Source organism: Mandrillus leucophaeus, unplaced genomic scaffold, assembly GCF_000951045.1.
Source record: "Mandrillus leucophaeus isolate KB7577 unplaced genomic scaffold, Mleu.le_1.0 Scaffold288, whole genome shotgun sequence".
Taxonomy (NCBI): Eukaryota; Metazoa; Chordata; class Mammalia; order Primates; family Cercopithecidae; genus Mandrillus; species Mandrillus leucophaeus.
In genome coordinates this window covers 438,502-452,513 of record NW_012103009.1, presented here as the reverse complement: position 1 = coordinate 452,513, position 14,012 = coordinate 438,502, and the positions used below count along the sequence as shown (strand labels likewise).

At 53.6% G+C, this 14,012-nt stretch overlaps 1 protein-coding gene across 1 annotated transcript in view; it reads left to right on the top strand.

Moving 5' to 3' along the window:
* Positions 1–14,012, top strand: part of PPP6R2 (protein phosphatase 6, regulatory subunit 2) — a 42,298-nt gene that overhangs the window by 7,708 nt on the left and 20,578 nt on the right. The window contains exons 2-7 of the mRNA XM_011985579.1: positions 1,145–1,282; positions 3,880–3,945; positions 6,696–6,808; positions 7,272–7,385; positions 10,135–10,261; positions 11,638–11,790. Coding sequence (XP_011840969.1) covers positions 1,217–1,282; positions 3,880–3,945; positions 6,696–6,808; positions 7,272–7,385; positions 10,135–10,261; positions 11,638–11,790 — 639 coding nt within the window. The 5' untranslated portion in view covers positions 1,145–1,216. The remainder of the gene's footprint in view (positions 1–1,144; positions 1,283–3,879; positions 3,946–6,695; positions 6,809–7,271; positions 7,386–10,134; positions 10,262–11,637; positions 11,791–14,012) is intronic.

The following is a 14,012-nucleotide window of genomic DNA, read 5'->3' as shown; positions in this document are numbered from 1 at the left end:
CTTGAGCTCAGAAGATGGAGGCTGCCGTGAGCTATGATCGCACCACTGCACTCCAGCCTGGGCGACAGAGTGAGACCCTGTCTCAAAAAAAAAAACAAAAAAAAACTGCAAACCTCTCATCATGGTTTTTATTTCTGTAGGATCTTTAGTGATGTCCCTTGTTTCATTCTTGATACTGTTATTTGCACCTTCTGTTTTGTCCTTAGTCTTTCTAGAAGTTTAATCATCCTTTTCGAAGAGCCATCCTCCTCTCCTCCTCTCCTGCCCCCTCCTTCCCCTCCTCTTCCTTCTTCCCCTTCTCTTTTCCCACCGATCCTTTTCCTACTCTCCCTCCTCATCGCAGCACTGGGGAGTGAGGCTGAGGCCCTGCAGCCAGGTGGGCCTTCTCTGTGTTCCCATTGTTTCCAGTGGAGGACTGGGTCTACCCCAGCCCCCAGCCCAGTAGCCTGGACATAGCAGACACTTATCTCTGTAGGCTGAGCTGAGCTGAATTTGCAGCAAGCCCAGCCTTCAGCTCTCCACTGTTACCTCAGATCCACCATCTGAGCAGCTCACTGTGTCTGTGATGGGTGCTGTGCCTCCCCGTGGCCTCACGCTTAGCTGTCTACACTTCGTTGGTACTGGTCATCAGCCAGCCACAGAAGGCCTCTTTTTCTTTTCTAAAACCTCAGTCTTCTTTCCCCTTCAGCTGCTCACTGGTTTTGGTCAGCAGCTGGCATCTTGTGCACTCTGTGCTCCCTGGGTGTGTGTTCTAGGCCTGGGGCTGCCAGCGATGGCCATCAGCTCAGCTCAGCTCTGTCTACACCATTCGTTTCTATTGGAAAAACCCGAACCAGTAGGTATTGAATGGCAGCTTCTCACGCAGCCTGTGGTGCCCCGCCTGGGACAGCTGTGTCCTGTCAGTGCAGAGCCACAGCTGTCCCTGTGCAGCGGCCTCCCCCTACCAGGCCCTCACATACACCACTGCCTGGTAGAATTCTCTGCCTGTCCCTTGAGAGAGCTTTCTTACAATCTTGTCTGGGTCTTTCCGTTATTTCTGCTTGATATAATTAACAGTTCAGCTTTCCCATGAGAGTTTTTGAAGGAGGAGTCTCATGGTTGTCAGGGTCAGCCCTGCCTGCCTCTCAGGTGTGTGTGATTTCAGGTGATTACATTTTTGAAGAAGAAGGACAAGTTCATCAGCCTGGTGTTGAAGCACATCGGCACCTCAGCGCTTATGGACCTGCTGCTGCGCCTGGTCAGCTGTGTGGAGCCAGCCGGGCTCCGGCAGGAAGTCCTGCATGTGAGTCTGGGAGTCCCCCCAGTTCCCGAGGGCAGTGGTGCTGCAGGAAGCCAGCTGGTTAAGTGCAGGAGCTCACAGCACCAGGGCGCCCGGCCCTCATCTCTTCACCCAGCGTGCACTTCTCCATGGGACTGTTAGGGGTTCTTGTCAAGGATTGTGGCCTGCACCTTTCCCACTGTTCTGACTCAACTTGCTCAGAAGCGCGGAGCAGAGAGGTCCCTTCTCTCTGCAGTCTCCAGCCTCCTGCTCTGTGAAGAGGCTGAAATGGACTTATCTTGCCTGCCTCCTTTTCCCCTGCCAGCGCCCACCCCTGTGGCTTAGAGCAGGAGGTCAGTGAGGTGCTGGCCCTGCGTCCAGGCCTGTGCCTGCCAGGAGAGCCCTGGTGGACAGCAGTTACCTGCAGAGCCCCATTGTTTACCCTGGAGTGTGCATGCGTCTGTTCTGATGGTGTTTAGTCAGTGAGAGCAGGTGCTATAGTTCCCGAAAAGAGGAGGATGCCCCCCAGAGAAGTCCGGGAAATCCATGCCGCACAAACTTCCACTCACTGTTTGGCCAGCTTTGTTTGTGGTGAGATTTAAAAGAGAGTAGAGGCCGGGCGCGGTGGCTCTCACCCGTCATCCCAGCACTTTGGGAGGCGGAGGTGGGCGGGTCATGAGGTCAGGAGATGGAGACCATCCTGGCTAATATGGTGAAACCCCGTCTCTACTAAAAATACAAAAAATAGCCAGGTGTGGTGGTGGCCCCTGTAGTCCCAGCTACTCGGGAGGCTGAGGCAGGAGAATGGTGTGAACCTGGGAGGCGGAGCTTGCAGTGAGCCGAAATCGCACCACTGCACTCCAGCCTGGGTGACAGAGCGAGACTCCTTCTCAAAAAAAAAATAAATAAATAAAATAGAGTAAACTGTGAGGTCCTCTGCCTGTTTCCCAGCTCCTAGAATCTGGACTCATCCAGGTGGTCACTCTCACTCTGAGGTTAGTAATGCTTCCTCAGGGAGCAGCTTCTCACTGGGCATGACTGACCGTCACCCACCTTTACACAGTGGACGCAGGGCATGACTGACCGTCACCCACCTTTACACAGTGGACGCAGGGAATGACCGACCATCACCCACCTTTACACAGTGGACGCAGGGAATGACCGACCATCACCCACCTTTACACAGTGGACGCAGGGAATGACCGTCACCCACCTTTACACAGTGGACGCAGGGAATGACCGACCATCACCCACCTTTACACAGTGGACGCAGGGAATGACCGACCGTCACCCACCTTTACACAGTGGACGCAGGGAATGACCATCACCCACCTTTACACAGTGGACGCAGGGAATGACCGACCATCACCCACCTTTGCACAGTGAACGCAGGGAATGACCGACCATCACCCACCTTTACACAGTGGATACAGGGCATGACCGACCGTCACCCACCTTTACACAGTGGACGCAGGGCATGACCGACCATCAACCACCTTTACACAGTGGACGCAGGGAATGACCGACCATCACCCACCTTTGCACAGTGGACGCAGGGCATGACCGACCGTCACCCACCTTTACACAGTGGACGCAGGGAATGACCGACCATCAACCACCTTTACACAGTGGACGCAGGGAATGACCGACCGTCAACCACCTTTACACAGTGGATACAGGGCATGACCGACCATCACCCACCTTTACACAGTGGACGCAGGGCATGACCGACCGTCACCCACCTTTACACAGTGGATACAGGGCATGACCGACCATCACCCACCTTTACACAGTGGACGCAGGGCATGACCGACCATCAACCACCTTTACACAGTGGATACAGGGCATGACCGACCGTCACCCACCTTTGCACAGTGGACGCAGGGCATGACCGACCATCAACCACCTTTACACAGTGGACGCAGGGAATGACTGACCATCACCCACCTTTGCACAGTGGACACAGGATCAGTACTAGCTGTGGTCATAGCCGTTAGTGGGAAGCCTGCAGAACTGTACATCAGGCAGCCTTTTAGCTGCTTTACTTGATTCACTTCACAAAGTAGCCATGTGGGGACAGGTCATCCCATTCTGGGATAAGGAATTTAGGCACAGGGCACAGCAGTGCGGTGTGGGAGCCAGATGTGGCCCAGACCTGCCGGACCCCGACACTCACACTGGGCCCCCGTTGCCCATGAGCTTGACCCCACAGTGTTCCTGTGGCCTCGCCAGGGTGGATTTACTCTTCCTCATCCTGGGAAGGCCCCAGTGCTGCAGGGAACAGCTGAGGCTTCTCTGGCTTCAGCATCCAGCAGGTTCCTGAACTGTGGCCCGTGTGGCTCATTTGCACCCTGGTCCTTAGAGAGAAATCCTGAAGACAGAGCTTACATGTGCACCATTAGGACAGAGGGATGGTGGTCACCCCTTATTATCTTTTCAACTACTTCCAGGACCTCCCAAAACTCAGTCATTGTGTGTTATTTGTGTTCTTTCTGGGTCTGGGACGTGTCAGGCAGAGTCTATTCTAGAAAACGGGTGCAGTGCTGCGCTGAAGGGGAAAGGTTCCTGCTGTTTACTTAGATGTGAGCAGCGACACTGAAAGGCCTCTTTTTCTCTTTCAGTGGCTGAATGAAGAGAAAGTCATCCAGAGGCTTGTGGAGTTGATCCACCCGAGCCAGGATGAAGATGTGAGTGTGCTGCTTACCAAGCTTCGTGCGTGCTAGCCCAGGCCTGTGGCTGCTGGGCCATCTACTGCTGCAGGCCAAGGGAGCGAGGGAGGGGCAAGTCATCCCTTTCCTAAGATGAGGATCTGTTGGGTACTTTTCTCTCTTTAATCAAGCATTGACTTCTAGGCTGTTTTTTTTTGGGTTTTTTTTGTTTTTGTTTTTGTTTTTTTGAGGTGGAGTTTCGCTCTTGTTGCCCAGGCTAGAGTGCAATGAGGCGATCTTGGCTCACTGCAGCCTCCGCCTCTCGGGTTCAAGCGATTCTCCTGCTCACCCAGGCAGGTAAGCCACCACACCTGGCCTCTAGGCTGTTTTCTTGTTGTTTAAATAGAGATGAGGTCTCACTACATTGCTCAGGCTGTTCTCAAACACCTGGCCTTAAGTGATCCTCCTACCTCAGCCTCCTAAAGTGCCGTGGTTACAGGAGTGAGCCACCATGCCTGGCCTAGGCTTTTTTTCCTTAAGTGAAAAATAATATATGTGTATGATAAAAACAATTCTAGGACGGGCGCGGTGGCTCATGCCTGTAATTCCAGCACTTTGGGAGGCTGAGGCAGGCTGATCACTTGAGGTCATGAGTTTTGAGACCAGCCTGGCCAACATGGCGAAACCGTGTCTCTACTAAAAATTAGCCAGGCGTGGTGGAGGGTGCCTATAATCCCAGCCACTCAGGAGGCTGAGGCACGAGAATCACTCAAACCCGGGAAGGGGAGCTTGCAGTGAGTTGAGATCGCACCGCTGCACTCCAGCCTGGGCGACAGCGAGATTCTGTCTCAACAAACAAACAAACAAAAGAACAATTCTAATAGAATTGTATTGGTCGTCTGCGACTGAATAGCAAATTACCCTGAAATGTAGTTGCTTATGGCAAGTATTTTTACCTGTAGCAGTATCAGTTTCTGTGGATCAGGCATCTGAATGTGGCTTAGTGGCTCTTCTGCTCATTCTCTCACAAAGTGCAGTCATCTCAGAGCTCCCCTGGGGTAGAGGCCAGCTCCATGGTCACAGATGGCTTGGCAGCATACAGTTCCTCAGGGCTGTGGGCCGAGGCCACCCTCGTCATTGTACCACGTGGGCCTCTCCACAGGGCAGCACACGACGTGGAGCTGAGCTTTCCCCTCACTCTTACTGTATTTGGCTCTTTAGAGCTGGGTGGCTGGGTCCAGCCCACACTAAAAGAGATGGGGGCTATAGGGGCATGAACTCCAGGAGGGGATTGTTAGGGGCCCCCTAGAAGCCACCCACCCTGGAAGCACCTAAGGTGACAGTGGGGCTCCCTGTGGTGATGCCTGTTCAGAGTTTGGGGTACATCCCAGCAGACCTTTTCCTAGCATTACACGTGTCTATCTATACATACAACCACGCATCCTTGGCAAATTGGAAAACAGTGGTGCTGACTCGTGTCTGAGGCCTTCACCGCTGCCTGGCCAATCACCCTGCTTCGTTCTCCGTTAGCCCACAGGGCTGATCAGACAGATGGGAGAGGCCACGCTGGCGTCTGTAGGACGCGAGGAGGCCACCCTGCCTGAGAACCAGAGTCCACCCATGCATGTGGGTGTTGTGGACTGATGGCCTGTCCTGGGTCCCAAAGGCAGAGCTCAGAGCTAATCTGGCTGCCAAAGGCAGAGCTCAGGGCTAATCTGGCTGCCAAAGGCAGAGCTCAGGGCTAATCTGGCTGCTTTCTTTTCTCCCTAAAACACTCCTGTGAGTGTTTGCCCCTCCGTCTTCCCACAGCGTGTGAGCCAATGCTGCAAGGAGTCAGGTTGTTTCTCTCTGAATCACATTTGTCTTCCCTAGAGAACAACCCCGGCATTGTCAGCAGGGGCAGGTTCCCGTCAGGGATTGTGTGTTAATGTTTCCCTAGAAAGGTTGAGTCCTCTGTTTTCTTGGTAACTACTTCCCTATTTTCATCAGCTTACAGGACTCATTCTGAATAACAGCAGCTACTTATTACCACATTTAAAATACAGTATCAATAACATGGCCACATATTCAGTATATTTCAAAACATGGATCACAGGTATAGCCCAGTATCTGCATTGCATATCTGACCATTATTAGCCCTGTTTTGAATTCCTAAAGATAGTTCAATGCAGCTTAAAAAAAAGAAAAATCTAACCAGATCTACATTTTGACGACAGAAAAGGCATACTCGAGCTTCTTTGAAATGAAGCTGTTGTCTGGAATCTTTGTAGAAAACTGGTTTAGAGAAAGTCCCACATCCTTTTTTTTTTTGGAGACAGAGTCTTGCTCTGTTGCCCAGGCTGGAGTGCAGTGGTGCGATCTCGGCTCACTGCAGGCTCCACCTCCTGGGTTCACGCCATTCTCCTGCCTCAGCCTCCCGAGTAGCTGGGACTACAGGCGCCTGCCACCACGCCCGGCTAATTTTTTGTATTTTTAGTAGAGGTGGCATTTCACTGTGTTAGCCAGGATAGTCTTGATCTCCTGACCTGATGATCCGCCCGCCTCGGCCTCCCAAAGTGCTGGGATTACAGGCCAGAGCCATTACGCCCGGGCAAAAGTCCCACATCTTTAAAAAAAAAAAAAAAAAGAAAGAAAGAAAAAGAATTTAACGTCACAATGGTATTGAATAACAACAGAAGTCTAGCATCTGCCAGAGAAGCAGCAGGACTCGTGCCCTGTGTGCCTACCAGGGCTGGTCCTGCTGTTTCTTCTCCGTACTGAGGGGCTCTGTGTTTCCCTTGTCTTTTCAGAGGCAGTCAAATGCTTCTCAGACTCTCTGTGACATAGTTAGGCTGGGCAGAGACCAGGGCAGTCAGCTGCAAGAGGCTCTGGAGCCAGACCCCCTCCTCACAGCGCTGGAGTCGTGAGTGCTGGTGGGCCGTGGTGCTGGTGGGCCTCCCTTTCTGGGTCATGGGGACATCGCTGAGCCTCGCTCTGAGCACCAGGACATGCTGCCACCTCCTCTGATTCACATTCGAATGAACCCCAGGTTCAGAGCCCGTGTTAACTGGGGGCCTATTTCCAGAGGGAGGGGTCTTCAGAGGAGTCACCTGGCGGGTCTAGAGAGTGGGCCAGCAGCAGCAGGAGTGTCCTGAGAACCCTGGCTCCTGGCCTTGAGCCTGAGCAGGTTTAGGGTTTTGCTGGGGTCCTCCATGGGGAGCAAGGAGCATCCTTGCATCCTTTGTGTGTGTGTCTGCTCTGCCAGGCAGTGACCTCTGTGTGTGTCTCTTGTGTGTGTGTCTGCTCTGCCAGGCAGTGACCTCTGTGTGTGTCTCTTGTGTGTGTGTCTGCTCTGCCAGGCAGTGACCTCTGTGTGTGTCCAGCAGGCAGGACTGTGTGGAGCAGCTTCTGAAGAACATGTTTGATGGAGACCGGACGGAGAGTTGCCTCGTCAGCGGGACTCAGGTGTTACTCACCTTGCTGGAAACCAGGCGGGTTGGGTGAGTCTCATGAGGAGAAACCGTATGGAGCTGAACTTGGTGCTTCGGTGACTGGCAGCCCACATGAGCAGTCTGGATTATGTCATTTGTGTTTTTAATTTTTGATTATGCAAGTAATAACACAGATAGATTTCCCTTGTTGAAGGCTTGACTTTATGGCTGCGGCCAAGTCCCCTTGGACGCTCATCATCACTGGTGCTTCCTCTCCAGCCTGAAGCTGCTCGTCGTGGCCAGTTGGCGATGCATATGTCGACATGTGTGGAACAGGTGTGGTTGGCAGGTTTTCCCCAAGGACTGTTGTGACAAGTCCCCACAGCTCCTGTGTGTGTGTGTGTGTGTGTGTGGCAGGGTTTCCACTGCGACGCACAGTTATATATACATGTGTTTATCTCCCAGGCAGACACTGGCCCTCACAGGGTGGGGCTGTGGCATTAGCACTTGGTTCCCAGGCGACTGTCCTCCATTGCACTTTCTCGTTCATCAGGTGTCATTTCTGTACCCACTGTGCACTAACACAGGCCCAAGGAGTCAGAGAACTGAGACACAGCCCCTTCCCTTTAATTGCTCCCATCTGGCACAGGAGGCCAGTGTGCGGACAGCCAGGGTGATGCAGAGTGGCGAGTGCCGTAGACATGCACCCTGTGCCTCAGGGCTCACAAGAAGGGACCCACATGGGGCTGGTGGGTGGAGCCTCGCAGTCAGGGACGTTTTCCCTGAGAGGCCGCATCTGGCAGAGACCACCTGGGATGAGGCAGTGAGGGGGTCCCAGTGTGGACACAAGCATGGGGCGATACGTGGCAGAGGAGAGTGGAGCTTGCTTGGAGGAGCTCCTTTGCTGTTACCCCACACCGCTATCCTCAGTTGCAGCTGTTGGAGGCCTGTTGAGGCACGATAGTGAATAGGCAGAGACAGAGGAGTCAGCAGCAGAAGTGAGTTCAGGTGAAAGTTGAATTTGTTTGAGGATATAGGTGCTGGAGACCTTTCTCTGACCCCAGGTAGAAATTTCAGGAAGTGTTTGAAACTGTTTCTCTGGATCACAGTGTGGCCTAGAAGGCCCTCAGGTCACAGAAGGCTGGGCACTGCCAAAGCCTTTCAAGCAGTTGAAACTCCGAGGAGGACGCCCATCAGGTGCAAATGGAAAGACGGTCGAGTGGAGAGTCTGTGAGGGAGGCATTGGGACAGGGGGGTGTGGTTGGCCTGCCAGATGCCCAGGAGATCCTATAGTGTGTGTCTCGAAAGGGCCGTATCAGTGTTCTCTGGGCACTTCCCCTCCTGGCCTGCCCCTGGCTCTTGAACCCCATCTGTGGATTCAGGTTCCCCACATGCCAGCGGGAACCTGATATCTCCAGGACATTTCCGTCGTCTCCATTCCATCACATGCAACGATGTCTAACTCTCCCAAGGTGACTGTAGCTCCCTTATTTCCGCATTCTGGGGAGAATGTAATTCAGCCCCCAACACTGATAGCCTGTGCTTTTTTAAAGTGAAAGAAAAAGGAACAATAAGAAAATGACAAGAAATCGACTTAACCTTGGTAGTGAGGTTGTTAGGACTGTCTCTGTCTCTGTCTCTCTCGTACTACCTAATACTTATTTGTTAGTTTATTAACCAAAAATAGTGTTAAAATGTTATCGTTTTTCTCTAGTTAGGCAAGTGGAATATTGATATTTTAATCTTCATAAATCCAGGAAAGCTGAGCCACTTCTGAGGCCCAGGCTCAACCCTCTATGTGATGGAGGGGACTGTGTAAAAACCAGGAAAACAGAGATAAGCCAGCTGTTTCTCTTTGATTCTTGTGCTGCTGCTGCTGTTGATTTTCAGATGGTGTCTTGCTCTGTCACCCAGGTGGGAGTGCGGTGCCACGATCGTATCTCAGTGCGGCCTCAGAGTCCTGAGCTCAAGCCATCCTCCCGCCTGTCCCTTGCAAAGTGCTGGGATTATAGGTGTGAGCCACTGCACCTCGCTCTCTGATTTTTGAAATTATTTTGCTTATTACTTTAAAAATATATGATTATGTATTATTTTTACAACTGAAAAGAGTGTTTAAATAAATATCTCAGACTTGCTTGAAAACACCACAGGGGCTGGGCATGGTGGCTCACACTTGTAATCCCAGCACTTTGGGAGGCAAGGCGGGCGATCACCTGAGGTCAGGTGATCGAGACCAGCCTGGCCAACATGGCAAAATCCTGTCTCTACTAAAAATACAAAAATTAGCCGGGTGTGGTGGTCCATGCCTGTGGTGGCACACGCCTGTAGTCCCAGCTACTCGGGAGGCTGAGGCAGGAGAATCACTTGAACCCAAGAGGTGGAGGTTGCAGTGAACTGAGATCGCATCATTGCACTCCAGCCTGGGCGACCAAGTGAGACTCCGGCTAAAAGAAAAAAAAGAAGGTCCACACAGGAACAGTGTGAAAGATACAGGGATAGCAGTGAAGGTTTTCAAAGCAGGAGGACAGAGCAGCACCCCACCGGTGCTGAGAGCAGTGAGTCCTGTGTCACTTGCCCTGCCTCCATGTTCTCGGATGTCACAAGCAGTCATCTTCCTGAAGGTCTTTAGTGCCTTTCTCTTCTGCCTGTACCAGTCACCAGATCACGTGTGGAGACCTTGGGTAGCTGCACTCCTCTAGGATTTATTTTTGGGAAGTTAAAGAGGGCTCTTTCTGGAAGAAGAGGATGCACTGAGTTGCTGGTGAGGCTGGACAGGGCCCTGGTGTCCCCGGTCTCCATCTGCTTTCCTCATCCACAGGACAGAGGGCTTGGTGGACTCCTTTTCTCAGGGACTGGAAAGGTCATACACTGTCAGCAGCAGTGTACTACACGGCATCGAGCCTCGGCTGAAGGACTTCCACCAGCTTCTGCTCAACCCCCCCAAGGTAAATGGCCGTGGCGACTGCTGAGTGCCTTTGGAGGCGTCGCAGGCGAGGTTGATTTGCAGGGAGGAGAACCCACAGCCTGTCCCATAGGAAGCAGAGTGTGGAGTGAATGTGTTCTAAGACAGCCGTTCCCACACCCCCACTTGAGAAGCACCGGGTAGGTGCCAAAACACATTTTCAGGACTGCTCTCCCAGATCTGCAAATGCTCTTCTCTGCCTCTGCAGCTGACCTGGAGGTCACCACAGGCCTGGCCTCCAAGTTGGGGGCACCTAGCTAAGGGATGCTGGGCTCCTGAGAGAGGGGACCAGGGGGTGGCAGGGGAGGCCCCTTGCCCTGCTCAGCAGCACTGGGCAGTGCGTGGGTCATGTTGAGGAGGGTGAAGCACACAAAGGCTCCTCCTGGCTCAGACTGCCAGCCAGGCGACTGCCCATCCCGTCTCACCCTCTCCAGACACAACGCCCCCCACCCCGCGCTGCGTAGCGCCCTCCTGACCTACAGCTCAGTTCCTCTCACTCGCCACCTGGGTAAGATCCACCTGCCCCCCTAGCGAGCCCTGTGGGGGCTGGGATTCTGTTTTGTCAGCCTGGAGCCTTCAGTGAAGAGAAGGCAGATGCATTATGCTGAGTGTAGGGGATCAGGAAAGACCTGTGGCCCATCTGAGGAGGCATTTCCGTCCGTCTCCCCAAAGTGTGTTCATGGGACACTTGTTAACTTGGTGTTCTGAGGTTGTGTCCGCAGAGGCAGCCCCACTGGGCATCCTCAGCGAGGCATCATGCCAAGGGCTCTGGCCTCAGACTGGTGCCGCTGGCCCCATCTTGGACATCTCACCCGCTGAGGTGCACGGCTCTCTGGCCCCACAGGCTCAGACTGGAGTGCCCGTGAGCCATCCTGGGAGCACTCTTCTGAGGCCCTGAGGGGAGGAGCAGCCTCTTCACCCCACTGATCCCTTCATTTCTTCTGGCAGACAGCCCTCCCTGAGGAACCCCCACCATGCACCTCACCGCCCTAGGCGGGGTCCCGGCGTGGACCTCCACCATGCACCTCACCACCCTAGGCGGGGTCCCGGCGTGGACCCCCACCATGCACCTCACCGCCCTAGGCGGGGTCCCGGCGTGGACCCCCACCATGCACCTCACCGCCCTAGGGTCCCGGCGTGGACCCCCACCATGCACCTCACCGCCCTAGGCGGGGTCCCGGCGTGGACCCCCACCATGCACCTCACCGCCCTAGGCGGGGTCCTGGCGTGGACCCCCACCATGCACCTCACCGCCCTAGGCGGGGTCCCGGCATGGAGTGGTGGGCATGAGCCCAGAGACTCCAGCAGTGGCCTCATTGCTCACAGGGCCTAACTGGGTGGTGTCTTCTGTGTTTGCAGAAGAAAGCGATCCTGACCACCATTGGTGTGCTGGAGGAGCCCCTGGGGAATGCCCGTCTGCATGGCGCCCGGCTCATGGCAGCACTGCTGCACACAAACACACCCAGCATCAACCAGGAGCTCTGTCGGCTCAACACCATGGACTTACTGCTGGTAAGTGGGCCCCTCAGCCCCGCTGCGTGTCTGTGAGCATGCCGGGCCCGGCCTGTGGACTCGTCGGGAGCCGCAGATTGGGGCCCCAGCATTTGGACAAAGCTCTGCCAAGGGGAGGTTCCAGTCCCAAGTCCCAAGGCTGGACCACAGGTCTCTGGTGGGGCACAGAGCAACAGTGAGGCGTGTCTCAGCTGCAGGCTCACAGGAAGTGACAAGTCTACTGTAGAATTGCCCTGAAAGCAGAAGGCGGATTTCTAGCCCTGTTTGACATGTCTACCTCCTTTCTCATGTTCTGACTGAACAACGTAGAACTTACACGGTGGTTATTAAGTATAAAATGTGCTAAAAGAGAAGCTTCCGTCTTCCACAATAGAAGGTCAACCTGGCAGTTTTTGTCAAAGCCAGCGGGCAGTGCTTCTCCATCCTGCAGACGGCCTGCATGATGCTCCAGGTGTCTGGGGAGAGGAAAGGGCAGGCGGTGCTGGCGGGCAGTGCCAGTGAGCAGCCCTGGCTGTGGGCAGCAGGCTCCTCTGCAGAGAGCACAGGGCTGCTCCCCTGAGGGCGAGGGGCACTGCCCTAGTGGGTCCTGTTGGCAGACACAGCCCCCCCTCTTCTGCCTGGCTCTGGGGCTCTGCTGGAATCTCCCTGCAATCTTAGTCCCAGGAGGAGCCGGCCTCAGAACTGGGCTGGAAGTGCTGTCTGGCTCAGAAGTTCTGTCAGCATGTAGAAGTTCTGGGGCACTGCTTTGGCTGTGAGATCCCAGGCTGCTTCAGGGAAGCAATTACAAAAGACCTACTTTCCTTTTCCCTCTTCTTTTTTTTTTTTTTGACACAGTCTTGCTCTACCGCCAGGCTGGAGTGCAGTGGCGCGACCTCGGCTCACTGCAATCTCTGCTTCCTGGGTTCAAGCGATTTTCCTGCCTCAGCCTCCCGACTAGCTGGGATTACAGGCATGCGCCACCACGCCCAGCTAATTTTTTTTGCATTTTTGGTAGAGACGGGGTTTCACCATGTTGGCCAGGATGGTCTCAAACTCCTGACCTCATGATCCACCCGCCTTGGCCTCCCAAAGTGCTGGGATTACAGGCGTGAGCCACTGTGCCCGGCCCCTTCTCCCTCTTTAAAAGAATTCTCTCTTCCACTTTCTTCCTGTCTTTTATATTTACTGTGGTAAAATATCATAACATGAACTTGGCTGTTTTTAACTATTTTAAGGTGTGTAACTCAGTGCATTCACCATCTTGTACAGCCATTGCCATTATCCATATCTAGGAGTTTTTCATTTTTCCAAACAGAAACTCTCTCTCTGTTAAACGCTAACTCCCCATTCATTCTCCCCCTCCACAGCCTCTGTCAAACCACCTTTCTCTTTGTCTCTGACTTTGACTATTCTAGGTACAGTTTATGAGTGGAATCGTAAAGTATTATCTTTTTGTGACTGACTGATTTCACTTAGCATTATGTGCCCAAAGCTCATTCAGTATTGTAGTGTACGTCCAAATTTCCTTCCTTTTTAAGGTTGAATAATTACTGTGTGGGGGCCCACGTTCTGTCCGTGCATCCACCAGTGGACAGCTGGGTCGCTTCCAGCCTTGGCTGTTGAGAATAAGGCTGCTGTGTATGTGGGTGTGCAAATACGTGTTTGAGTCCTTCCTTTCAGTTCTTTTGGCTAAATACCTACGAGGCCAGGTCATGTGACAATTCCATGGTTAATTTTTGAGGCCAGACCTTTCCCCAGACCTTTCCACACTGGCTGCACCATTTTATCCTCCTGTCAGCAAAGGCTCCCCTTTCTCCACATCCTCACCCTCATCCCGCCGACACTTGTCTTCCTTCTTCTGATGATGGTCATCTGATGTGGATGTGGAACGGTGTCTCCATGTGGTGCTTGTGGAACGGTGTCTCCGTGTGGTGCATGTGGAACGGTGTCTCCGTGTGGTGCGTGTGGAGTGGTGTCTCCATGTGGCTGATGCTCGTCATCTGATGTGGATGTGAAACAGTGTCTCCGTGTGGTGCTTGTGGAATGGTGTCTCCATGTGGTGTGTGTGGAACGGTGTCTCTGTGGTGTGTGTGGAACGGTGTCTCCGTGTGGTGCTTGTGGAACGGTGTCTCCGTGTGGTGCATGTGAAACAGTGTCTCCGTGTGGTGCGTGTGGAACGGTGTCTCTGTGTGGCTGATGCTCGTCATCTGATGTGCGTGTGGAACGGTGTCTCCATGTGGTGC